The 13,787-nt window shown below is 42.4% G+C and overlaps 1 protein-coding gene across 2 annotated transcripts; it reads right to left on the bottom strand.

Annotated features, from left to right (window-relative positions):
• Positions 1–872: 872 nt before the first annotated feature.
• On the bottom strand, positions 873–12,951 carry hic2 (hypermethylated in cancer 2). 2 transcript variants are annotated; one of them, XM_060909457.1, is made up of 2 exons: positions 12,885–12,951; positions 873–3,186 (listed from the first exon to the last, which is right to left on the bottom strand). In XM_060909457.1, the coding sequence occupies exon 2, from the start codon at positions 3,157–3,159 to the stop codon at positions 1,456–1,458; it is 1,704 nt and encodes a 567-aa protein (XP_060765440.1). In that variant the 5' UTR covers positions 3,160–3,186; positions 12,885–12,951; the 3' UTR covers positions 873–1,455. The 2 variants fall into 2 exon arrangements, with proteins under 2 accessions (XP_060765440.1, XP_060765438.1); XM_060909455.1 differs by lacking the exon at positions 12,885–12,951 and adding an exon at positions 12,575–12,748.
• Positions 12,952–13,787: the final 836 nt, after the last annotated feature.

Here is a 13,787-nt window from a genome sequence, read left to right on the forward strand (position 1 = left end):
GTAAGCCATTATTTTCCTCAGTACTAGTTTTCTCTTTGGATTTCTTTAACATAAAACTTAAATACATGCACCCAACAAGCTAAATTCTAGTCCTACTATGTTAAATATGTTTTTTTTTTTTTTTTTAAACAAACATCAAATCTTTGTTGAGAAATGGGCAGGTTAGGACCGTTCGGAAAACCTCAGCAAACTATACAACCTTGTGGGGGCAAGCTACATCTACACCACCCTTTTTCCATCAATGAATATACTGTTCTTAAGAATTAAGAGGTAGCAATGTAACAAGACTATAAAATGTTTTTAGTGAAGGAAAAAGCTTAACAAACAAAACCGAATAACAGTACCGACAGACTTAACATTCAAAATTCGAGAAAACAAACCCTACCCATCACCCAAAGTCACTCCACCCCAAAGAAATATCAAAAGAACTTCCAGTTTAAACATTCACTGAAGCATAACAATAAGTTATCTAAAACAAGTACCATTACTTTTGGCTTTTTGTTGAGAGTAAACCCCTATATATTCATGAGTAAACATTAGAGCTTAAAAGAACACTCCGAACCATTATTTTCTACCCTCATTTGCCCATGCCCAGAAGGAGCCCAACAGTGTACATCCAACTATGCCCATTTTTCAGGTCACTTTTTGCCACAACTGAAATGGTTAACCAACTAATGGAACACCACGAGGGCTAGCAAAAAGGCTCCAGCATATCCATTTCATGTACCAATTACAATCTACGTTGAATTAAATTGAGAAGTTGTGTGCCGTGGTACAAATGCTTTTTTTTTTTTTGGACCCTGTTCCCCTTCAAGGGCTAGAAATAGGCAATTTGGGGGGGGGGGGGGGGGGGGGGGGGGGGGGGGACAGACTAAAGCTTGTGAATGTGTTTGGTCAAACGCACAAAGCTTTTATAGAACACCATAAACACTTCTAAAGGCTCTCAATCATATATTTCATTCTTCCTTTGAACTAAAAAAAAAAAGTTTAACCAATAATTGTTCGATACTTAACTACGTTTTACACATTCTGTGGTCCATTTTCTTAATTTCCACCCTTGTTTTTAAGGACCAAAGGAAGTGAAATTGTACGAAGATCAATCTTTGTACAACAGCTAGTGAAACAAATAACGAAACCAATGCATAGGCTAGTCTGAAGTGATCTGGAGAGCCAAAAAAAAAAAAAACACTGAAACAGCATCAGTACCCGAGGCATACATTCGCAGCATTGATTTGGGGGTGGGGGATGCCACAGAATCATAGCAATTTTTGAAAAAATGGTTAGTCTTTCAACTGTTGGGGCTTTAATATTTTGAACTGCTACTCCTGACACTGAAGCTGAGAGTGAATCCTCCATCGGATCGCCCACTCATAGCCATCATCTTCACAGAATACAGGTGTGCACCGTACTGAAAGCTTTTTGCGCTCAAGGTATTCCATTCAAAGTGTCTTTGGCTTATGATGGGGAGGTATGCATTCGAAGGTGGCTGATGAGGTTACGCTGTTGGGTGAACTTGCCCCCACAAAGCTGACATTCATAGGGCTTTTCCCCAGAGTGTACCCGCATGTGCTCCGTGAGACGGTATTGGCGTGTGAAACGCATGCCACACTCCTCACAGGCAAAGGGCTTCAGACCAAGGTGGCTGCGCATGTGCCGCGTCATAGTGCCACGCTGCGTAAACATCTTGCCGCAGATGTTGCAGGGAAAAGGCCGCGTAAGCCAGTGCGTCTTCTCATGCTGCCGCAGGGTGGCCGGATCTTTGTAGCTTTTATTGCACACCGTGCAGCAAAAGCGTCGCGACTCTACACCGTGCACTTGGACCGTCTGAGATGACAGGTCCTCAGCTTCAGCCTCATCTTCCTTTGGATAGACATCATCCTCCTCCTCTTTGATGTAAAGCTCTTCCTCTGTATGGGTCTCCACATGGGCGTTTAGCTCTTCCGAGCTAGGGAAACCTTTACCACAGGGAATACAGACATAAAGGTTGTCACCAAGGGCAGGCTCAAAGCCTTCCTGTCGATACACATAGTTGGCACTGTTGCGGCCACCTTCATTCTCACTCTGACCGCTCTCTTCACTCTGCTCCTGGCCATTCTCCAGTCCTTCTTCCTCATCCTTACACTGGTAGGACAGATCTGACTTGACATTTCCTCCACCTGGGAGCCTTTCTCCAGCCACATTTAGTCTCTTGGCAACTCCGTTGGGCAAAGTGGACCTTTCCATATCTTCACCTTTATGGCCCTCAACCTTGGCTTGTCGCCTGGACCGTGATATCTGGCGGGTGCTTTTTTGTTGGTCGTGGTCTGGAAAATGCTGGTTCTCATCACATTCGTCTCCTTCACCCATTTCCATAGGCTCTCCAGTGGTGAGGCTCTGTGGGTTGGTGGGGAGATCATCGAACGAGGCACTGTTGGCTGTGGATTCTGAGGCAGACTGAGGTGATTCTTGTGGGATACTACTTGGACTGACTTCTTCGGTGACTGTGCTTCCTGAAGGGCTTTTCTTAGAGAGGTCCAGACCAAGCTCCAAGAGGCCACCACTGCTGGTAATCATGCCATTGCTCCCATTCTTACTAGTAGAGGGACTGAGAGAATTGGCCAAGTTTGCACACTGAGCATTCCTGACAAAAACCTCATCCTCTGACAACTCGTCTTTGAGTAGCTCCTCATGTCTCTTTGTTTGTTCACTGTCTTTAAACCCTGAAATTTGGTTTGGGGTGACAGGTGTAGAGGATAACCTTTGGTTCCTAGAAGTTCTTCCATTGGTAGGAGTTGTGGGTTTGTTGTGGAGGGATCGGCCATTGCGTTTCAGCTTTTTTCTGCAGAGAGCAGCTAGGTCATGGAGTTGGAGGTAGCTTGCTGCTGTTAGGAGGGCATTAAAATTGTGGTCACTGACCTGATCCGAGGACAAAAGCTTGCCAGTGTAAATAAAGTCCAGTACCTGCCGAAAAATTGACGGGTTGACCATATCCGTGTCGAGGTTAATTAAGTTGTCGTGAAGGATGAGGGATTTGAAGTAGATACTACTGGCTGCCAGAATGTTCTTGTGTGCCCGGAAGAGGGCATTTTCTACAACTATAATCACATCACACAGATAACCTTTGGCTCTTTGTTGGTTCAGCTGCAGCAGCAATTGTTTGGCATGATTTGGCAGTTCCATTTCCAGCTTTTTTCTGCACCTAGAAACCTGTGAAGATACAAACGAAGATCAAGAACAAGAATGAAACTGAAAGAGAAGACTCACTATGCCATTCAATCTTTTTGAGAGATCAGATAATAGGTTTTTTTTTTTTTTTTTGGGGGGGGGGGAACCACTAAACTAAATTCAGTGTTAATTAGCTCACCATTTTAGCTGAACTAAGGAAAAACCTAGACTGACCAGAAATTCCACAACAGACTTGAAAAACCTTCGCAGCAAATAGCAATCTGCTTCCAGTCTTTATATGCATAGAAAAATCAATCCCTCCCTTTTCCAGATACAAAAACAAATACAAGCACACCAGTCCCAGTACAAAGCAGATAAGGTCATGCAAGCAATAGTAACAGTCAACATTTTTCTCGTCGTAGTCTTTTCAACGTTCCTGCCACCACTCATTAATGCCAGCCTCCAGGGTCAGTCTCTTTGTTGAAAGATGGGGGTTGGGGAAAGGAGACCAGTGGATGTTTCTGGCTGTCTTGCATGAAGGACAACATGAAACTCGAGCCAGAGGGAACACCAAGGGTGTGGTGAGAACAGGTAAGCCAGTAGTCCCTCCACTGGATAAGCAGGCCCTGACTTGTAACAGAATTTTTGCAATTTCCAAGATAATGGTTAAGTCATTCAGCAAAAAAAAAAGAGTGCTGGTACTGGTTGTGGAATGTACAAAATATTACAAGACTTGATAAGAAGAACTGACCAATTAGAACGCAACAAGGGTATTACTAGGCCTAACTGTATCTACTACGTGTCCCTTCGTCTTCTGTTAAAACGATATGTATAACTGTCAAGTGAGTAAATTCATAAGCCACTTAAGTACCAGCCAAATGCATGGACATCTATACACAGACTTGTTTTGTGCCATTTCTGCACATTTTAAAATAATCCCAAAGCCATTAAGCTATGATAGAATCATTAAATTTGCAGTAGCAAAATATTATTAAAATAGCATCTGCAACTCTGAAAACTCTTCATTTCCCAAACCAGCTTCATTATCTACACTTTTCCAACAATCTCACAGTTTCCACATATACGGAGTGCTTTTTGACTACTTTTAAGTTCTAAATGAAAATAGCTTGTACCCTGGGAGGCTTTTAATTTAAAAGGTTTGTAAATAAGATCATACACAAGCTTCATGATCTATGGCCCTTTTGATGAACGTCAAGCGTAAGATTTACCACTTTCACCTCACTGTATCCGTCTTGAGAACACGAAAAACCATATATTCAGTGAGGTGGGTCCAGACTTTTGTTTCAGATTGTATGATTATTGTGCACCCAGAAGCAGCAGTCACTGGATAGTCAGCTTGGCAGACGTATATTCAGGAGGGAAAGAAGCTACAAGTCGGCATATCGGGTGCAAATTCAAATTCAATCCAAATTGCTTGAAACTGGTCTCAGTGAATTCAGAATTGAATGCAGAACATACTTTTTACAGAATTAAAATGCGTTTATCCGTTCTTGAGCTATTACAAATCAAAGGCTTAATTTTTAGAAAACTGCCGTAATATTGTGTATGAGGATTACATGGTCCAAAATGGGCCTCATTAACAAATGTGATCAAATGTTTTTTCTTAATAGCCTTTTTATTTTTCCCCCCCAAGATATTTACATGGAAATTGGCAGGCACATAGATGGTTGGACACTGAATACAAAGTCTGGAAAATTAGTTTAAAAAAAAAAAATTATTAGTATTAATTATGCTAATTAAGTAAAACGTTAAATCTGTAAACTCAATAAAAAGATCATTTCTAATTCCCCTTTGGGCTCTGCAGTCCTCTGTATTTCTCAAAAGTAGGACCTACTAGTGTTTATATTAAAGAATATAAATGATTATTTTGATTAATATTCACAGCTTTCAATAGCCTAGTAAACTAGACCCACCCGCCTAGCGGCCAAAAATATTTTTGCCTACGAGTGGGTCTAGCCTCGGACCATATCAACAACACACCCCGGGCATCAAATCGTGCCCGCCAATCACAACGCAAGGTTTTTGTTTGGATTCTTTGGGCGGGCTTTTGCAGGAGTGACGACAAGGCTGCGCGACGCTGGAGAAAGCACAACAGGAAAGATGGCTACGGCTATTGAACAGCGCTCGTTTGACTCCGCTTTGGAATCAGTTTTAGAAGAATTAGGCTTGGAGTTTTCGTTGAAACATGAGCAGGAAGAGGCTCTCTGCTCATTCCTTTTCAAGAAGGACGTTTTCGCTGTTTTGCCGACCGGCTATGGCAAAAGTCTGATCTACCAGCTGGCTCCCCCACTGCTTTCTGTCGCTCTGACTACGTCACAGTCACCGTTGCGCTGATTGGTCAGAGCGTTGGCCTATACGCACAGAGACAGTTTGAAAGACAACGGGTTGTTCCTACCCACACCCTTCGGAAATGTCTACGACCGAGACCAGACTAAATATTCACATTTAGTCTGGCTTGCCAAGCTAAGCTTTCAAGGCTAACCTAAAAAAAAAAAAAGTCTGATCCACATCCAACAAACAATTCCAATTAACTGAATCGAAATGGACACTCGCATTTCTGACTTCTGGTTTTTTTAAAAATATATCATTCCGACCACCAAGATCTCAATATTTTTCATCAAAAACAACTACAGTTATATTCTAAAATAGTCGTTTACACGGATCAGTTTGATTTGAAAAAATAAGTAGGTAAAGCTATAAAAACTCACTTCAAAAGTCTCCTGTGAAGCATAACATCAAAACTAACAGAGGGAAAATTTTGCTGAATACTTCATCAGAAACAGTGAGAGCAAGAGAACATCTCTATAAAAGTTCTGATTGATATTCACGAGTAATCCAGTCGGAAACCAATCAGGAGAGCCTGACCGCTTTCCCGCGACTCAAAAAACACCGGCAGTTTCCTGACGTCACGCGAGCAGAGCGTGAACTCCGTTGTACCAACTTCAACCTGCTGTTACTCCCAAAGTACTGAACAGATCTTAACGAGATAAAATTTGGAAAGCAGAGATAAGCTTTTTAATGATACTATCCATGATAGAAAATATTCAAGAGTTAAGCAATGACAGATTTGGATACTTGGATAAGTGTCTGCATGCACAATTTTCACAACACGGCCAGCAAGCGTCTGATCCGCCTACTACAAGGCTAACGAGTACATCCTTGTTGTTATCATTAGGCGGCCAACCTCATTTGCGTGGATCGTGTGAACGGAGCTGATACTTTTAACAGCATCACCATTTAAGTTTGTATAAATCTCAAGCGTCTGACTTAAGAAAACTGATTCGACTCATCAGCTCCTAAGGACTTCATGAGTTGAATCTTTTTCAGAATGCAGTCCTGGAGGCTTTGGACTTCCAGGACTGCAGTCTGAAACACCTGGTATCTCTGAGCTCAGTGAGTGAGACTTTTTACTTTACCAAAAATCTAATTTCCCCAACAGGTAATAGACCGATTTACCACTTTCACCTCACTGTATCTGTAACAAATCTAAGATTTACTAGACAAAAACATCCAGGCAAGTTTCAGGGATGAGAACTTTGTCAATGTCTGAGACGAGACACGCTGTAGATTACCGCTTGCAACATTATTCTGCAGAAATAACTTATTAACAGCTTACGTGATCGTTTTTGTAATTAGCCTACCTCCAACATCAAAGCCAGCCTTAACACTAAATCTATTCGGATGCTACCATCTCTCAAAAGACAGTTTACAGGCCTGCGGTACAAAAGTACAATTTAAGGATTATTAGAACAACAGCAGCCCACATCTGTCTGACCAACACGGCAAGCTTGCAGCCCACAAAAACGACCCACTGGCAGGAAAATAAGCAGAAAGCAAAGGTAATTAGAAAAGAATTTATCTGAATTGCGCACACAGGTTGATAAGTTGCTGCTGACACTTTTTATTGCTCTGTAGACATTCCTATCCATGAACAGACCTGCACCAGCACGGAGATAAAACAACTGCCCTAATCAGCTAGATTGCTACCTGCAAAAAAAAAAGACCAGCTGTTCAATGGATAACCTTGTTTGGCAACAAATATGATTAGCCATGTGAACAATTTCATCCAATACCACAAACCTTAGAGAGAACTTCATTTTGGGTTGGTTATAAATTATTTGTGCAGCTCTTATCGACTAGAAATGCATTCAATATATTTACTCTCACACAACAAAGTTTATTGCCCTCTGCATAACTAGGGAAGAAGAAGCAGCCTTTATTTGTCACATGCACACTCAGGCTACGTTTACATTAGACCGTATCTGTCTCGTTTTCTTCGCGGATGCACTGTCCGTTTACATTAAACCGCCTGGAAACGCCGGGAAACGGGAATCCGCCAGCGTCCACGTATTCAATCCAAATCGTGTCAGCTCCGGTGCTGTGTAAACATTCAGAATACGCGGATACGCTGTGCTGAGCTCTAGCTAGCGTCTCATTGGACAACGTCACTGTGACATCCACCTTCCTGATTCGCTGGCGTTGGTCATGTGACGCGACTGCTGAAAAACGGCGCGGACTTCCGCCTTGTATCACCTTTCATTAAAGAGTATAAAAGTATGAAAATACTGCAAATACTGATGCAAATACTGCCCACTGTGTAGTTATGATTGTCTTTAAGCTTGCCATCCTTCCACTTGCAAGTAGTAAGTGATATGCGCTGGGATCACACGCACAGCGGCTCAGTCCCGAATCGTGGCTTGTGCACTTCACTCGCGCGCTCTGTGAGCTGCGCAGGGCCGGAGTGCGCACCCTCCAGAGGGCACTCGCTGTTCAGGGCGGAGTGATTTGGAGCGCAGGATGCCTGCGGAGCCGAGCGTATCCGTGTATTGGCGTTGCTGTGTGCACACTAATCGTTTTAAAAACGTTAATCTGATGATCCGCTGATACGGTCTAATGTAAACATGGGCTCAAGCGCACAGTGAAATTCATCCTCTGCATTTAACCCATCTGAAGCAGTGAACACACGCGCACACACATCCAGATCCAGAGCAGTAGGCAGCCATACTACAGCGCCCGGGGAGCAGTCAGGGGTTAGGTACCTTGCTCAAGGGCACTTCAGCCCAAGGCTGCCCCATGTTAACCTAATCACATGTCTTTGGACTGTGGGGAAAACCCATGAAGACACCGTGAGAACATGCAAACTCCACACAGACAGGCCCCTGTCGGCCACTGGGCTCGAACCCAGAACCTCCTTGCTGTGAGGCGACAGTGCTAACCACTACACCACATTGCCGAATTTGGCAAGAACAAGATCAATATAAGTACGAGTTAAAAGTTTGGACACCCCTCCTAATTCAGTGGTTTTTCTTTAATTTTTTTTTTTTTTTAATGAATCAGAAGACACTTCGGGTCTTAAAGTAATGATGGATGTCGTTTCTTGAGCGGTTCTTGACATGATTATTACAGTTGTGGAATAAAGCTATTTATTACTACGTATTTACCGTTTAATCTCAAACGCATCAAGAAGGCAAGAAATTGCACCAATTACCTTTTGACGAGGCACACCCGTTAAGTGAAAAGCATTCCAGGTGACTACCTCATGAAGCTGGTGAAGATCATGCCAATAGTGTGAAAGTGTCAAGGTAAACGCTGGCTATTTTGAAGAATCTAAAATATGAAACATTTTGTTGAATACTTTAAACCACATAACTCCATACGTCATTTCATAGTTTGTCGTTTTGTTATTTCTACAAAGTCAAAATACAGAAAAACATACGAACTAGGTCCGTAGTGAGAAGGTGTGTCCAAACTTTTGGCTGGTACTGTACGTTAGATCCTTGTTATTCGTAACAGTATAAAAAATTAAAAAAAAAAAAAAAAAGAGACCATACATACTTAATGATGGATCAATACAAGTACGAGTTAAAAGTGTGGACACCCCTCCTAATTCAGTGGTTTTTCTTTAATTTTTTTTTTTTTATGAATCAGAAGACACTTCGGGTCTTAAAGTAATGATGGATGTCGTTTCTTGAGCGGTTCTTGACATGATTATTACAGTTGTGGAATAAAGCTATTTATTACTACGTATTTACCGTTTAATCTCAAACGCATCAAGAAGGCAAGAAATTGCACCAATTACCTTTTGACGAGGCACACCCGGCATTCCAGGTGACTACCTCATGAAGCTGGTGAAGATCATGGTATGAAAGTGGTGTGAAAGTGTCAAGGTAAACGCTGGCTATTTTGAAGAATCTAAAATATGAAACATTTTGTTGAATACTTTAAACCACATAACTCCATACGTCATTTCGTAGTTTGTCGTTTTGTTATTTCTACAAAGTCAAAATACAGAAAAACCTACGAACTAGGTCCGTAGTGAGAAGGTGTGTCCAAACTTTTGGCTGGTACTGTATGTTAGATCCTTGTTATTCGTAACAGTATAAAAAAAAAAAAAAGAGACCATACATACTTAATGATGGAGCAACACCGCCACATCCAAGGTGTGATTGGTTCAATAACATCAGACCCGACCATTTGTTTCCCCAGAGTTAGTTCAACAGACCCTGACTGAAACCAACCAATGTTCTTTAGAAACGTACAAAAGCATTGTGTAAGAATTTCTCTTTCACACACAGATTGATAAGGAGCTGCTGACCCTTTTTATTGCTCTGTAGACAGACATTCTTATCCATGAGCAGACCTGCGCCAGGACAGAGATGAAACGACTGCCCTAATCAGAGAGATTGCTACCGGGTGGGGGGTTGTCTGCGTCATGTGATTGGCCACGTAAGCGACTTTATGCAAAGCCACAAACTACTGTGAACTGTTTTTATTGTGTAAAAAAAGAAAAGAAAACGCACTTCGGCAAAGGTTATGAAAGATTAAGCTGGCTAGAAATACAGCCGATATATTTACTGTCATGAGAAATATAATAAATGGCCTTTTTCAAGAATAAATGCAATATATGGGAGACCTTTGTTACTACTAATAATGTATCAAGCATATTCAAAAGAAGGAAAAGCAAGTTTCCTTCCCTTGACCCAAATAGTGAAAACTACCTTAACCAAAAACAAACTCGACTTGTGTATTCAAAAAGTCCAATCTAATATAGTTTCATTTCAGAAATATCTAGCTTCAAATAAATGTTAGGTCTGTAAATAGGAGAATTTTTTTTTTTCATAATCTGTTAAGCACTTAAAAGACAGTGGTCTTTACTCATTTCAAGAACACTAATTTAATCAAAATGCCAGTTAGATCCAAGAGCATGTTATCTCAAGAATGCAAGACATTCTCCTTTCACTGTCCAAACCCATTTTCATTCCCTATGAGAGAGAAACCTTGTTTTTGTCGAACCTAATCACGAGGGTCTTGAAGTGTTCAGTAAATTCGGCTCATCTATACCTATACAGGAGAGGGCCTACAAAACATTGCGTCAACAGGTTGTTATAAGCACGGTTCTCAGTTGTTAAATCTCATTGATGACCATGATGATTGTCCAGCGACCCAGCTGAGGCCAAGAATGAAGTCAAATCATTTAAAAAAAATATACTAGAGATGACGCAAATTACATCTCTATTTTTTAAATGATTTAAAACTGTTAAACACAACCGTTTACCTTGACCTCATATACGACCATCATTTTGAAATGTGTGCCTAACATTAGGAAGGAAATTAAACCCTTGAGTCATTTTGAAAGCTGGCTGTTGGTGGTGATGATGATCATCATCATCATCTGCACCACCACGACGGCAAAAAAGTAAGAATTTCAGAAGGAATTTGTTTCCATCCATCCATTATCTGTAGCTGCTTATCCTGTGTAGGGTTGCGGACAAGCTGGAGCCTATCCCAGCTGACTATGGGCGAGAGGCGGAGTACACTGTGGACAAGTCGCCAGATCATCACAGGGCTGACACACAGACACAAACAACCATTCACACTCATTCACACCTACGGTCAATTTAGAGCCACCAATTAGCTTAACCTGCATGTCTTTGGACTGTGAAGGAAACCCACGCAGACAATATGCAAACTACACAGAAAGGCCCCCGTCGGCCACTGGACTCGAACCCAGAACCTTTGTGCTGTGAGGCAACAGTGCTAACCACTACACCACCGTGCTGGAATTTGTTTCCATTGCAGACAAAACCAACCAATAACTCAACATCTCATTATCTCTAGCCGCTTTATCCTGTTCTACAGGGTCACAGGCAAGCTGGAGCCTATCCCAGCTGACTACAGGTGAAAGGCGGGGTACACCCTGGACAAGTCGCCAGGTCATCACAGGGCTGACACACGGACAACCATTCACATCTACAGTCAATTTAGTGTCACCAGTTAACCTAACCTGCATGTCTTTGGACTGTGGAGGAAACCCATGCAGACACAGGGAGAACATGCAAACTCCACACAGAAAGGCCCTCACCGGCCACGGGACTCGAACCCGGACCTTCTTGCTCTGAGGCGACAGCGCTAACCACTACACCACCGTGCTGCACCAAAGCAGCTTTCTCCCCCCTCCCACAAATCTGCAACAAGAAATTGTTGAAATCTTACAACACAAACATGCCAGGCAAGATTTCAGACACTGCCTTAAAGCAAACACAGTTCCTGCTTTTCAAGAACACATATCGGTGTTACAAAACACACTCTCAAAGGCCTGCATTGAATCTGAAATCAAAACATTTAGCGCGCAATCTTTTATTCCATTGTAATCAATGACAGTGTGCGCGTCTCCTTGACAGGAAACCTTATACATTAATGTAAGTGCATGGGTGGGATAAAAGCCCTTGGGATTGCGCTCATTCAGTTCAGGGGAAACTGTCATACACATGAGGACTACTCCTGTGCAGGAAGACCACTGTAAAACAACACCCCCTTCCCCCAGGCATTAAAATAGAGGAGATGAAAGGTTCAGTTAAGAAATCCAATCATGTTTAGCACGGGAGAAAAAAAAAAGAAGAAGAAGTTACTGTAAATGTCTCAACACGTCTTCTTGTAGAAAGTGGATTAGATAATAGTAATGATAATTTAAAAAAAAAAAAACTACTGAAAATATTGGTGGGACTTTTGTTTTTGTAAAACTGGTGAAAAGAGAAATAGAGAGAGATAGAGAGAGGCTGCTGGGCTCGAGCGCGTGCACAACCCAAAACTATGGTATAGTAGCTACAACAAGCAAAACAACAGTTTTACATTTACAGCAAAATAAAAGCTCTTACCTGGGACTCTCACACACAAAGCTTATTAAAACCCACAACACCACACACACACACTTTCATTCTGGAAATTTGCGCAGGTAAAACCACAAGTCGCTATTTTGCCAAAGTACACAGCCCTGAACAAACAATATTATAACAGTCAAATAAAATACACAATGCTTCAACCACAGCGGCTGAACACAATAATAATAATAATTATTATTATTATTATAATAAAATATTATTACAGCAATGAAAGAAGAAGTGTGTTTTACCTAAAAGCAAACACATCCAGTGAATAAAGCACATTGCCCCCAGCTTGCCCAGCTCACACTGGCGTTGTGGTGTAAAGCGCTAAACAAGAGAAACCCCTACGGGCGCAGGCGCACTCGCTCACTCTCTCTTGCACGCGCGCGCAGAGACGCAGTCGCAGTCTCTTTCTCTCTCTCTCTCTCTCTCTCTCTCACTCACTCACTCACTCAGTGCTGAATATGGCTGCAGCAGCCTGTGCTTTCCGAACCTGTTCGTGTGAAACGCATCCCCGACCTTGTACCAACAGAAAAAGCGCATTTTAAAAGAATTTACCCGAATAAACCGACCGAAGCTCTTCACACAGCCATCCTGTTTTCTCAGCTCACAGCCCTGCGAGCGCCATCTTGCAAGCTTGTGACGTGAAGAATCCTCACCCCTGACCCAAATTTGAATAAAAGGCAGGAGGAGGAGAGGGGGTGAGAAAGGGAGAAGAGGAGGAGGGGGGGAAAAAAAACCCAGAGGGAGTCACCAATTCGCTTCAGTGCCAGAGGCATTTGGGTATATTCACATTCATCATCCAGGGTACTACTGCACCTCCTCCTCCTCACACTGAACAGAAATAATGCAGCAATTACAAACTAAAGAAAACGCCTAAGTATAGTCGATGCAGTCTTTATGTAATCTATGTTGTGCGGCTTGTTAAACTGGCTAAGCTACACTTTTTGCAATAGATCTTGTCTGATCTATGTCGAAAGCATCGTAGCACAAAGATCATCGTAGAGCAAGCTGCATAATAACTCTCCTACTTAGTGTTAAGAGGCTTTTAGGGAAACCCACTACTATACAGTAGCAGTCAAAAGTTTGGACACACCTTCTAGCCATCCATCCATCCATCCATTATCTGTAGCCGATGATCCTGTTCTACAGGCAAGCTGGAGCCTATCCTAGCTGACGATGGGCGAGGTACACCCTGGACAAGTCACCAGGGCTGAGAGACAAACAACCATTCATACTCATGGTCGATTTAGAGCCATCAATTAGCCTAACCTGCATGTCTTTGGACTGTGGGGGAAACCGGAGCGAACCCACACAGACAGAACATGCGAACTCCATACAGAAAGGCCCCAATGTTGGCCACTGGGCTCGAACCCAGGACCTTCTTGCCATGAGGCGACAGTGCTAACCACTACACCACCATGCCGCTTTCTCTCTCTCGCTTTCTTTTTTCCTCTCAAT

This window comes from Neoarius graeffei, chromosome 25 (assembly GCF_027579695.1).
Source record: "Neoarius graeffei isolate fNeoGra1 chromosome 25, fNeoGra1.pri, whole genome shotgun sequence".
Lineage (NCBI taxonomy): Eukaryota > Metazoa > Chordata > Actinopteri > Siluriformes > Ariidae > Neoarius > Neoarius graeffei.

Excerpts from the sequence above, each read along its gene's own strand:
- hic2 (XM_060909457.1), bottom strand. The coding sequence starts at position 3,159 with ATGGAACTGCCAAATCATGCCAAACAATTGCTGCTGCAGCTGAACCAA.